Genomic DNA, 14,379 nt, shown 5'->3' on the forward strand with positions numbered 1-14,379 from the left:
CTGTGTCTTTTTATAGGCAAGTTGAGGCCATTGACATATAGGGATATTAATGACCATGGATTGATGATCCTTGTTTGTGCTTGATTTATTGTTAGTGAAGTTATTTTGTGTAGTCTCTCCTCCCTTTTTCTTTTGGTGTTTTGTAAAGTGGGATTATATATTGCCTGTGTCTTTGTGAATGTAGTTATCTTCCTTGGATCTAGGTTTTCCCTCTAGCATTTTCTGTAGAGCTGGATTCATGGATACGTATTGTTTAAATCTGGCTTTGTCATGGAATATTTTGTTTTCTCCATCTATGGTAATTGAGAGCTTTGCTGGATATAGTAGTCTGGGTTGGCATCCTTTTTCCCTTAGCGTTTGTAGGACATCTGTCCAGGATCTTCTGGCTTTCATCATTTCCATTGAGAAGTCAGGTGTAATTCAGATAGGTCTGCCTTTGTATGTTACTTGGCCTTTTTCTTTAGCTGCCCTTAATATTTTCTCTTTACTCTGTAGGTTTGATGTTTTGATTATTATATGGTGAGGTGACTTCTTTTTCTGGTCCAGCCTATTTGGTGTTCTGTAAGATTCTTGTATTTTAATAGGCATATCTTTCTTTAGGTTAGGGAAGTTTTCTTCTATGATTTTGTTGAAAATGTTTGCTGTACCTTTGAGTTGTATTTCTTCCCCTTCTTCTATACCTATTATTCTCAGGTTTGGCTTCTTCACGGTGTCCCATATTTCCTGCATATTTTGTGTTAAGGATTTGTTGGTTTTGAGATTTTCTTTGGTTGACAACTCTATATCCTCTAACGAGTCTTCAACACCTGAGATTCTGTCTTCTATCTCTTGTATTCTATTGGTGATACTTGCATCTTTGGTTCCTGATCACTTACCCAGCTTTTCTATTTCCAGCATCCCTTCATTCTGTGTTTTCTTTATCATTTCTATTTCAGCTTTCAATCCTTCAACTGTTTGAGTTGTTTCCTTAATTTCTTTGGTTGTTTTTTCTTGGTGCTCTTTAGATTCTTAGAGAGATTTGTTTATTTCTTGAATTTTCCCCCATTTCATGGATTTTTTGTTTGTTTTCTTCTTCCATTTCTTTAAGGGATTTCCTCGTTTCTTCTTTGAGGGTCTCCATCATCTTCATGAAATAATTTTTAAGGTCTGTCTCCTCTTCTTCATCTATGTAGTGCTTTTCGGGTCTTCCTGGTGTTGGATCCCTAGATTCTGGTGGGGTCATGTTGGTGTTTCTATTGCTGAGTGAGCTCTTATTCTGTCTTCTTCCCATCTCTTCTTCCAGTGGGTGCTGGTTGGGTCTTTCCATCTCCACTGGTCTCCTTCCTTCCTGCAGTTGAAGCTGGGGATGCTGACACAGAGTTTGGGGCCTGGAAGGGCTGATGTCTTTCCTGAAGCTGGACTCGCTGGGGTTGGGGTCTTGGAAGGGCTGATGTGTTTCCTGTGTGGGCGGGTCTTCTGGATGCCTGGAGCGGCCCCGAAAGATCAAGGGGATGGGTGTTGGGCGGGCGGTCTCCGCCGGAGACCCAATCTCACATGAAGCTGGACTCACTGGGGTTGGGGTCTTGGAAGGGCTGATGTCTTTCCTGTGTGGGCGGGTCTTCTGGTATGTACCATTTTTTATTTATTTTTCTTTCTTTTATTTTTACTTTTTAACTCATGTCCTTATACTTTTGCCTTTAAATAATTTTCTATATAACTTTATGGTATATGATTCTGTATTATATTTGTATTTTTATGGCAATTCAAAATGCCTTTACATTAATTATGGCTGCTAATATAATCATATTTATTCTATTACCTTGTTTTACATCTTGCCAGCAATGTTTATATCTCCTTTTCTACTTTTTTCTCCTTTTATGTTGACTGATTTTTTTCCACTTGTTTTGAGTTACATATTACATTTTTTTTGTCAGTGGCTAAAAATTTCCCAGGAATCAATCAAGAAGGCATGAAGCAAATGGAAACCCATTTATAAAAATAAGCAACATTTAATATAAGTGACAATAATTTTCTATTTTATAGAAATCAGCCTGAATATATTATTTCAGTAACCACATTATGAACCAAAATAGAGGTAGCACTGTTGGATATATGATGTTCAGTATTGGGTTAAGAAGTAAAAGGTAGCAGATTGTGACTAACTACAATGGTACTACAGGGAATTTCAATCATTTCCAGGCACCTCCTCCAGACTCAGAAAGGGGGCAACACCAGCACTCTTAGATGATGACAGGGAATCCTTTGACAGAGAACATCTCAGAGTGAAGTGTGCTTGCCTGCCACCCATCCTACAGCCTGTCACAGCACACGAAGTCAAAGTCTGGAGTGCACCTGCTGCCCTAGCACACAGGAGAGTGAGTCAGGCAGAACATGAGTTCAAACAAAAGAAAAGCGATAAAGAATGCAAAGGAAACTAAAGAGAAGGCACCAGGCTGAGCTTGTCTATAGATTCAGAGACAGAACTTGGTGAGACTGCTGGCTTGTAGGGATATACTCCCCTGAGGCTGCTCCAAGCACAGGTGGCACCTAGGACATGTACTGTGCTGGGAGCCACCTGCTGAGGAGTGTTACCTGACAGTGAAGAGAAGTTCACATGTAAGATTACTGGAATCTATCCAAAAATGAAAACATTAAAAACATATTAAACATATTAAACAAAATTCTCTCCTGCCCCCCCTCTCTCTCTCCTCTCTTTCTCACACACACACATACACACACACACACACAGACACACACACTCACGGACACACAAAACAAAACACTCAATCATCTAATAGTAAATACAGGATAAAAACTTGGGACAAAAGGCTTCTTGCTGTGGATACTGCTTGGCAGTTTGCCTCTGGAACTTTCCTCTGTTAAAGCCTTCAAGAACATCAGGTAGTAAAGAGTAATCAGTGAAAGAGACTTTCAGCTCTCTCTTCACAAAACCTAAGAGACAATCACAGGTAATGATTACAAAGCTTACTAATTAGCATTAGCATCACTATTGAGAACTTATCTTAACCAATTTAAGTCTACAAAAATTGAGATAATTTTCATTTGCCTCTTTAATATGTACATTATCACTACATATTTTAGCTTTTACCAATTTATTTACTTATTTATGTTTGGTTTTTCGAGATAGGGGTTTTCTCTGTGTAGCTTTGTAGACCAGGCTGGCTTTGAGCTCGCAGAGAACTGCCTGCCTCTGCCTCCCAAGTGCTGAGATTAATGGCGTGCGCCACCACTGCCCTGTAACTTTTGGTATTTTAATCCCATCATGTAGTTATACTTTTTATTCAAGATTTAAATACAAATGGATATTGAGCTCCCAGTATCACAAAAGAGGTAGGCTTTGTTTGGGCTCACAGTTGTGGATAGAGTCTTTGATAGTGGGGGAGTCAAAGTTGCCTGACTGTACCTAATGTCAAGAAGTCCAGAGCTAAGAATCTCTCACGGATGTGCTGAAGGCATTGTTTCCTACATGATTCTCTATTCTAGCAAGTTGACAGCTAACAATTATCATCAAAATAAGTCTACACAATATAGTTTCCATGACAATTTGCTTGTGACCCATCATTCCTTATTTCAGAAATTTACATGTGATAGTTTCTCCTCTCTTCAAATACATATGTAGATTTAAAATTCAGGAAGAGCAATAGTAAACCCTTTTTATTGGAAACCTTTTGTGTTCTTAATTTTTTTCAGGCCATATTTATACAGAGAAAGTAAAGATCGTTAAGGGTATAAATTCTTTTCAACAAGCCAAACATGTACGAACCATGATTATTTTTACCATGTATGTTGTGCCTTCTTCCTGTTTTCATATTTAAATATTTCATATACATTTTATCATTTTTTCTGTACTGCAACTCTTCCCAGTCCCTCTATACTTCCTTACACAGGCTAGTTCGAGTTCTTTCCTTCTCCCTAACTCTCTCTGTCTCATTTTCTAAAAAACAAAATTCCTTAAGAACACTAAATTTGAACAAGGAAAAGACAAACTAGACAAGAAAAAAACAAAAGCACACAAACACGAGCACACACACACACACACACACAGAGAGAGAGAGAGAGAGAGAGAGAGAGAGAGAGAGAGAGAGAGAGAGAGAGAGAGAGAGAGAGAGAGAGAGCCTGAGCATAAGGTCTGTTGTTTTGGAGTGTGGTTGATAAACCCAGTTTCCTCCATTGAAGAAAACTGATTTTCCCTTTTCCCAGCAGGAATAAGTTGCTAATAGCTTCTTCGGTAAGGATGGGACCCTGTGTCCAATCACCTTTTCAGGGCTGGGACTGACAAAATATACTTCCAACCCAACTCTAATCAGAATATGTATGGAAAGATATAACAACCTCATTAGGGAAAAAATCCACAAAGGGACATCCTAATTCTGAACATCTATGCACCCAACTTCTTAATTTATCTACTTAGTATTTTTGTTTTACTTTAAAACTTAAAGTTTAAATACTATTAAATTAAAGGTCCACAATGTCCTAGGTTGTCCAAATTTACCATGTTTACCTTTAAAAACTTATAAAAAGGTTTACTTATTTGTGTTTTCTAATATAGTGTATTCATTTTTGCCTGTATGGACACACACTATGTGTATGGCTGGTGTCCCAGTAGGTCAGAAGAATGTGCTTGATTTACTAGGACTCTGGTTGCAGGTGGTGGTGATCTGCCATACAGGTGGTGGGAACTGAATCTGGGTCCTCAGACAAAAACAGTAAATGCTCCTAACTGCTGAGCCAGGTCTCCAATGCCTGCAGTTAAAAGCTTGGTGAACTGCTCTATGTAAAGACAATGTATTCTATTTCAAAGTGATATAAAAATGATAAACACTGCTTAATTCTGATTCACGTATTGAAACCACAGTTTGTTTATTAGGGATTAAGAAAATTTAAATATTATGCTTTATTTAATAACCACCTTAGGTAATTGTATAACAACACGGGGATTGAAAATGCCTTTCCAGATTATTCAAAGATAATTGCAACTCAATTTCTTTCTCTTTAATTGGGAACAGATTTTAAATCACTTACCAAATGTACTGGCTAAAGTTGTTTTTATTTATTGAAATTTAGTTAATAAATACATGTAATAGCATTTCAGAGTATTTTGTTCCAGAATTACAGTGATTCTAAATTTTAAGGTATGAACAACTAAAACCATAGTTTTGCTTTTTTGTATACTTCATATTGCTCAAATTTCCATAAAGAATAATAACTTAGTAACATGAATACACTATGCTTTAATGTAATTGGAGATACAGTTTTGTAAGAAAATGATGGTCTTTTGCCAAAATTAATTCTGGCGAGCAAGATTGGAATGATATATTAAATTCCAAGCCATAGAAACAGCACCTTAAAATAAGAAACTGATGATTCAAGGTTGGCAGGGTCCCTTTGTTTAATTTAAGAACAAGCTTACAAGCTGGCCATAATGTTGGAGCATTAAGAATTCCTTCTTTCAAAATGTTCCCAGAGCTTTAAAATGTAATGGGAATATCAAAATCATGATGGAGAGTTACAGTCCTGGGACATTATTTAGACATGCACTTTGAGTACACCAATGAATGTGAGCCATATATGATAATAACAGCAATTGTAAAAGCATAGAGATAATTTCTTTCTGAAAAATATTTGCTTGGCTCTTTATTTTTTAAAATGAAATGTTCATATTTTTATACGTGTTAATCATTTCTGTACTTGTTTATACTATGTTAAGAACACGTGTTAATGTTTAAAGATAGCCTCAATCCTTCCAAATTTGTGAATTCAAATCACTTTATTAATTCCTGTCCTTGCCATCTCACTCTTCTCTTGGTAATTTGGATGATTCTTGTTATCAGTTTGTAATTTGAAATTATAAACTTCCTTCATAAAAACAGTGGCACTCCTCAGCACTACTCAAGACTGTTAGGCTTGAAACACTTGAAAATTAAATAGTACCGTTTCCTATGCATTTTTTCATGAAGAAACAAGTACAGGCTCTAACGTAGCATCAGCTGTCTGCTGTGTCTGTTTTATTTCACAAGCTAGTAACTCAAGGAAAAGGAAAAGGTGAATGAATAAGTCAGAAGGAAAATATGTGATGAAATAAATTTTCTGTGAAGAGGCACATTGGGAGAAATTGCTGAGCTGTGGGCATCAGCTTTGAGGATTTAAATGACAACCATTATTCTTCAGTCATAGAATCCAAGTGTGTGTGTTTGTGTGTGTGTGTGTGTGTGTGTCTGTGTGTGGGTCTGTGTGTGAGTGTGTGTGTGTCTGTGTGTGATGTATTTCTATAGTTTACTGGAAATCATGTAGACCAACACTAATGCAATAAAAGTTAGAAAACTGACTAATGTATATGGTGAGATTTTTGAAACCTGACTTAACCTAATAAAATATCATTTTATTGTAGAATGTGAATGATGAGCCTCCTGTTTGTACACCACCACATTTAGAAATTCAGACGTATGCCAACTTTAGGGGTCCTTTAATTCGCCTCAATTGCTTAGACAAGGATTCTCCACAGGATCATCTAAGCTATTCCATCACAGGAGGTAAAGAGTGTGAATTCAAATTGTTTACTTCCACGCTGTTTCATATGATTTTCACATCATATATTTTACACTGCTGGGGACATATCATAAGACATATTTTAAACAAAAGCTTAAGCAAGTATGGAAATAAGCATTCATACTCCAGTTCCCATTGTTTGATTATCTCATGATTCTTAGGAAACACAAATAATCAGTTCACACTTTGGAGAGAAGGCACTGAGTCTCCATCACTGGCCACTGGGCAGAATTTCCAGGATTATCTATTTCAAGGAATTCAAGATGGAGTGACGTTCCAGTTACTTATTGAAGTCACTGATGAATTGGGTGAGAATCCAGTTAGTCAGTTGACCGCCACTACTACAGTCATAATTCATGTGCTTCCCTGGACCACAGCACAGCCAACTTCTTCCAGAGAAACAACTCCAACTACAGTAAGTAAAAGCAGTGACCTGAAATTCTCAAGGCATTTGAATTAGTCATACTCACACAATTCTCATAGGATGTATCCTATTGTTTTGGCATTAAAAGACATGAAATGCAAGAATTACTGTAATATAGTTGAATTCTCATCCTAACAATAAAGGAAGTTGCTAGCCTCCAGTGTTGGAATAAGTCAAATGTATCAAACATAATCAATTTTGTGGTCATTGCTTCTTAGAATCCCTAGTAGTTCTTTTCGTTTTTTCGAAACAAGACTTATTTATTTATTTAATGTATAGTGGGGCTTTGCCTGCATGTATGTCTATATGATGGTATCAGATCCCCTGGAACTGGAGTTACAGAGAGTTGTCAGCTGTCATGTGCTTTCTGGGAACTGAACCCAAGACTTTGGAAGAACAGTCAGTGCTCTTAAGAGCTGAGCCACCTCTCCAGCCCCAGTTTTTGTCCAGTTTTATCATAGTGTGTGTTTTTTTCTGTTTAAATTATTACACAGGAATAATGTATTATGGTAAAAGTGTAATTTTATGCTGAGAAAAGATATTTGGCAGCTTTCTCTTTTCAGAAGCATTGTGGGTTAGGATTGTAGTATATGCATTTTGAAGAAACATAAGCATTTAGTCCTTAACACATTTAGCTTGTTATAGTTTACAAATATTTCACAGTGTCAAATTATGGTACACTTGTTTCCGTAGCTGAGCCTGAAAATAAGGTAAGTTTTCCTAGTACATCTTTAGTTCTCCATTGTAGAGGAAAATAAAAATGTAGTTTTTAAAAAATTATTCATATTTTCATGTAAAGAAAAGAAAACTTCTCAAGGAAAAAGGCATCAAATATTCCAGAGAGAATATAATAAATCCCAAGGACGTGATGGTACAAGCTATTTTCTCTTTCAGGACAAAGAGGGTAGTGGGTGTAGCTTAGTTAGAAAGAGGAAGATCATGCTTAGTAGATATGTCAACTCTTGGAACACAGGATGTCTTGAAGCTGAAAGGTGGGATTAGGAAAGACCTGAAATTACAACCATTCCATAGTAGAGAAGACAAATCCATAGTGTTTGGTAGACTTTAATAATATTCAAATAAAGAAAAACGTTGATGTGGTAGAATTGATTTTTGTATGACTTAATACAAGACAAATTAAAGCATCCAAGTCCCTATGCATATCTATGATCCTACTAACATATCTTTCTTGCTGCCTATGTAACAATGCTAACTCAAAGAGACACACTTGAGATTAAATAGCCATTTTTGAATAAGTTACAGAAAATATTTCTAGACTTTATAGTTAAGTTTTTGTTAGACATAGAAAGACACAATAATCCAAATTTTAATATTATAAATCTAAAGGAAATAGAATTTTGATGACTCAGTATTAACCTTTCTCCCAACTGTTTATTAAAGTGTTAGTATAAACACCTTGACTTTTCTTCCCATAAAGTCTTTGTATATTAAATCGTTTCAGTCATTGACTGAAACTCTATTTTCTGCTTCAGGGATTCTAGTCATAATCCATCTGCTTCAGGGATTCAGTCATAATCCATCATTTATAATTTTAAATATGCATATTCTTCTGGACATCAGCAATTAGTTTTCAACCTCTCTGCTTTCCCCAGGATATATATTCATAGAATTTCCACATTTATCGAGTCATTTTATAAGTCAGGCAAACATTGCAAAAAACCCATCTTGTTGTTAATGTGGTCAGATGTTAATGTAGCATTCCAAAGAGTGAAAATGCATTGTTGTTCCTTCCTGGGTCAATGTGAACCTCACATCTTTGTTCTGAATCATTCTGCTCTAATGGAATCTTCTCCTCTGTGGGAAGTTATTTTAGCCTACGTTGTTATTGGGGGTAAATACGTCCCTCACAATTATATTTATACCCAAATTTCTGTCGTCCAAATAGCTGAAAGCAAAATCTAGCAATGCAGAAGCCATTATAGTAAAATGCAATAGGTAAAATAATCAAGTTCTGCACCAAAATGTACGAGAATTTTTTTTAATTTGTAGGAGAGCTAAGTGGTATTTTAATCCATATACTTCCCTTGGCAATGCACATTAGGCTTTCTAAATGAGACAGGGCAATTAAAGCTGTCTGGGAATGATTACTACCTTGTGACCTACGAAATCAATTCTACTAAATAAGTGATTTCTCCTACAAGCCATATCAGTGTTAATGTTTGTATGTGTACTTGCATAATACGTATATATCCACAGGGAGATATGCGTACTTCTCTTTGTGAGAAGTGTTACAAAACCAGAAATGACCCAACAAACTCTGCAGTACAACATGTTTATTATAGAGGAAGAAAAATGCTACTTAGACAATTCTAACTTCAATATGCTTGCTAGGTAATGAGTAGGCATATAGGTAAAAGCAACTACATGTTGTAAAATAGTTTTATAAAAGAGAATACTTCTAAAGGTTTGTTAAAAGAATCACAGACTAACTACTATTTCATTTTAAGTTATATTAAAAACATCAGATAAAGTCCACCTGTGTCTTTATCTGTCTGTTTATTCACTGCTTGAGCAAACTTTGGGCTAGCTGCGCGCATACAATGAGAAACAAGTTAAAGAATAACAGAAAATTATATACTTCACTAGAAATGGCTTCAATAGTGGACAGTTGTATTCAGAATTGTATCATACTCTTATGGAAACATTTTGAAACATGTGCCAACCAAGAAATGTATAGTGACTTTATTTTCCATTATGGAGAGTCTACAGAGCAGTCATGAGGTACTTGTGCCAGACACAGTGTTTCTGTGTTTGATAGTGTTTAGTAAGGGCACACAGAATACTAAGTGGATATTGGCAGGTTATAGAAGAAATGCCCATAATTGCAATTAGTCATTTATAGTAATGAACTAGATGAAGGAGAGTGGAAGATAAGACTTTTGTGTAGAAATGCATTGATGCATCAAAATATATTTATGAAATATTTTATGCATTTTCTATAAACAAGTCAAAGAATATGAATATAGTACATCACTATTATAAGCTATATCTTTATTATTATTAAAAAGCACATCTTTCTACTTAGTATGTTGAATTAGATACGAAAACTTCAAAACATTTCTAAGTGGTCAAAGTACACTTCTCAAATACTATCTGATTCTAAACTACAACTGCAAAAAAACATTATAAAAATAGAACATTTTCAGACCAGATTGCTAAGAATGTGTGCTTGTGAATTTCAGAGAATAAAGTCCTAATGATAAAAAGCTTAAAGCAATTAAATTTTATTCAATATTATAAATACTGTAGGGTACATCTTCAGCCTGAAACTCACTACAGATAAAGAGAGAGATCAACCACAGCTTCTTGTAACTTTTGGAAAAATATATAGGACTTCTCAGAAATTACAATGTATTAAAGACATTCCAGAGACTTCTGCATATTTTACAGTGCAAAGTATGGTACAAGTATGGCCTAAAGACCAATGCCATGTGTTATGAGAAAAGTATGTGGCACTTTTTAGTTGGGAAAGGTGGGGGTTCATGAACTATTGCAGAATCTGATGATATCTTTGTTCCCTCTATGCAGAACAATGCATGCGTGTATACAATTTTATATTTCATTTCAGAGACTTGTAAAAAAATCATCCATGGAACCCAGATTTAAATACCCCGACTAATAACAGCAGCATATCTCTGCCTGTGAATTTGTAAAAAAAAGTGTTTTCAGGAACAAATCTATTCCCCTTGGTACAAAGTAAACAAAGAAGCCAGGCTATAGAGCCCCTGAGAACACTATAAAACACTCCTTAAACATGGTTGCACTTGGGAAGATACACATTAGAATAAGTAACACAATTACTGAAGGGAAAGAAGCAAGGTGGAATCACTTTAACTACAGAAAAGCTTAGTTAAAAGGCTAATAACCAAAGAGCACAACCTGATGAACTGATGAAAATAAACAGAACCATTGTAAAGGGTCTCGTGTTCACCCCATGCCTCGTCACTCAGAGCCTTCTCAGAACAGGTAGAGAAGAAGAGAGACACTAAGTCATCTTTCAAGAACTGAATTAAATTCTTCAACTTCAGTGTATGTTGTCTAAAGAGACAATGAGGTAACTGGCTAGACACTATTTCCTGCAAATACAATTCCCCAAAGGAATCATGAATCAAAATTCCAGAGACTCTGTGCAGCAAATTGAGACCATAATAAAAATTCCAGGACTAATGTCTATTTTGACAGTAGGGATGATGGTAGAAACTTTAAATCATCCCCAATTGTAACTATGGTTTTTATTCTTATTTCAACATAGTGCATAGAAAGGAGAATGTCTGTAAATAACTCTGTCCAGCCTTTTCATCAGTTCTGCTGGGGAGCGCATCCATATTTCCTGTGCATATCAGTATAATGAAAAGGCTTTTATCTTATCAGTGCAGAACTGATACAGAGAGACGCAAAGTGCAGTACTTTTTTGACTTTACGGAATCTGAACTTTGAAAATGCATACCATGGCTATCCTATTTACATCTCGTGCTGCATTCTTGCTTCCCTACTGTGTTCACTGACACACTATTTTTTCGAGACTAGTTTCTGCATCACCAAAAAACAACAACAACAGCAACAACAACATGACTATTAATATGGATCTCAGAAACTACTTTGCAATAATATCCTTCTTCTGAGAAGTCTTTGGGAGATAGAAATTTAAAAAATGAATCACAGTGGAGACGCTTGCATCTCAGCAGCAGACAAACGTCACATAACAGGATTTTTGCTTTACTTTGCCTTTTTAGAGTTGTTCTATCAGCATGTTCTCAGACTCATCCATCAGATTCATTTATCATTTTTTTTCTTGTCTTTTTGAGACGGGGTTTCTCTGTGGATCCCTGGCTGTCCTAGACCTTACTCTACAGATCAGGTTGGTCTCAAACTCACAAAGATCTTCATGCCTTTCCCTCCCGAGTGCTGGGATTAAAAGTGTGAGCCACCATTGCCTGGCATATTCTTTAGGGAAGTAAAACATAGAAAACATTTCAAAGCAAGTGGAATTCATATTTACATATAAAGCAAAGTACTATTAAGCCACCAAAATAGAAAACAGCATTAGTTTTTATATTCTTTTACATAATAATACATCACTATGACCAAATTTGAAACACTGTGAGCCTAAAACTAACCTTCTTCCTTTTATGTCTTTTGGTTTGGTTTAGTTTGGGTTTTAATATGGATTCTCATGTAACTCACTTGCTTTCCACCTGCCATCGTCCTGCTTCTACTTCATACATGCTGGAGTTATAGACCCGACATAAGCTACTGCACCCTGACTTTTTGCTTTTATTTTGAAACAGGGTCACATTAAATGGCACAGGCACGTTGATGATGTCTCTGTCCCAGAAGATGGAGTACTGGGATTATAAGCACATGCTCAAAGATAAATCTAATCTTTATTTTTACAAAGCAAGAGCACAGATAAGAGAAATGCACAATTCACTGTGAGCTGGGTCTTAAACAATTTCTGCCTTAGCTTAGGAAGTGGTGTTTGTGTGATCACTGGTTATCTCTACATCTTGAACTAAATTTTCCTTATACTTTCTATTTTCCTAATTGGAATGCTGAGTTTTTACATAAGAACCATAGTAATAAATGGGCATATACTGATTTCTCAGGGGATGTGGCAAACTTTTGTAAAGTACTTATACTATTTATTACACTCCTACTAATATGCATCATTTCCTAAACAGAGACTGGTTTACCCAGTGCAGCAAATTGAGACCATAATAAAAATTCCAGGACTAATATCTATTTTGACAGTAGGGATGATGGTAGAAACTTTAAATCATCCTCAATTGTAACTATGGTTTTTATTCTTATTTCAACATAGTGCATAGAAAGGAGAATGTCTGTAAATAACTCTGTCCAGCCTTTTCATCAGACATAACAACTCCAGTTCCTATCTCATTCCAGAGTCCTTGCATGTCTTCTTCTTCTTTATTTTTTGCAAATTTTACATGTTTAAAACTTCTTTAGTTCATGCACACCTAAAAATATCAGACAGGAAGCATTGATTAAAAATTTTCTAAAGGATAAATGAAAATGTATTAAGTTATAATCTATTTTGTGGCATGGAAAATCAAACCTTTGGCATCACACATGGCAGGCAATTGCTCTCCCAATAAACAACACCCTTAGATTTCCTTTTACAATGTATTTTGCAGCAGGGTCACACTAAGTTGCTATGACTAGGCTTGAACTTGTGGTCTTCCAGCCTGGATTTTCCAGTAGCTGGTATTACAAGCCTGCACCAAGAGCCTTGGAAAATTTTTAACTTCTTAGTAAAGAGGAAGAATTGCAACCATGTGCCTACAATGCCAAATTACTTACAAAGCAAACAATTTAACGTTGGAACAGTGAATTGATAACAATAGCTATAGAACCTCCATTGTCAGGTAGAAACCAAAGGCCCTGTGAAGAGGTACTTTAAAGGGAATTGTGTCTGTTTTACTGACTGTCACAGGATGAAGGGCACATTCATAATGAGCATGATGTTAGAACCATCTCTGCATAAACTATTAATAACAGGTCCCTTGAGCATATAGGGGCCTGGAAATGCTCACTACATAGTTTGAGCCTTCCAGTGTTCAAGCTCTGTTGTTCTTGACTTTCAGACATGGGGACTGTGAGAAAGCCTCCTTCCTTTCTCGGGTGTGCCCTGTAAGTAAGGTTCTTGGTGACCCTGAAAACCTTTCATCTTCTACTGTATTGGGAAGTTAGGTAATAAACAAGTGTCTGAGCATTTATTTCGAAGTGTGTTATGCCACAATAATCATTCCTTCAAAAATAAGATGCATATCCAGGCAGTGGTGGTGCCTAGAGGCAGAGGCAGGTGGGTTGCCCCCCTAAGAGGCCAGCCTGATCTACAGAGTGACTTCTAGGACAGTCAGGGCTACATAGAGGAACCATGTTTTGAAAAATAAAAACAAACAAGCCAGAAAGACAACAAAAGATGCATGCATAAGTAGTAAATTTTTCATCTTCTCTCAGTTTCAGTACTCATCTAACTCTCATAAGAAATAAATATATAGAAAAGCTGAAAAATGCATGAAAGTACTATTTGGAAAAGTAGTAGCAACATTGAAGCAAACCAACCAGGTATACATCTGCCTGTTTTGTTTATAAATGAACCACACAGTTTTCACACTGATGGAAAACAATCTTATGTCTAAATGGAGAGGCAGAGTGTAGCTTTAGTAATGAGACAGGTCCCGACTTGAACCTTCATTCTTCCTCTCCATCACTATGTAAACCTGTGCTGAGTTGTTTACCATGTTGGCCTCAGTTTCCAGTCTGTCAGCAGGGATTACTCACAGAGATTTCAACAACTCCCTAGTGCATTGGCCAGAACATAAGATACTGTTAATACATAGCATGCTTTATAAATTTATTAGCTG

General features: G+C 36.1%; 1 protein-coding gene across 1 annotated transcript in view; it reads left to right on the top strand.

The window, feature by feature from the left end:
• LOC121135834 (protocadherin Fat 4-like) overlaps positions 1 to 14,379 on the top strand; it is a 97,894-nt gene that overhangs the window by 76,386 nt on the left and 7,129 nt on the right. Inside the window, exons 18-19 of the mRNA XM_040735158.1 lie at positions 6,389 to 6,530; positions 6,708 to 6,961. Of these exons, the coding sequence (XP_040591092.1) occupies positions 6,389 to 6,530; positions 6,708 to 6,961 (396 nt within the window). The remainder of the gene's footprint in view (positions 1 to 6,388; positions 6,531 to 6,707; positions 6,962 to 14,379) is intronic.

This window comes from Mesocricetus auratus, unplaced genomic scaffold (genome assembly GCF_017639785.1).
Source record: "Mesocricetus auratus isolate SY011 unplaced genomic scaffold, BCM_Maur_2.0 Super-Scaffold_100043, whole genome shotgun sequence".
Classification (NCBI taxonomy): Eukaryota; Metazoa; Chordata; class Mammalia; order Rodentia; family Cricetidae; genus Mesocricetus; species Mesocricetus auratus.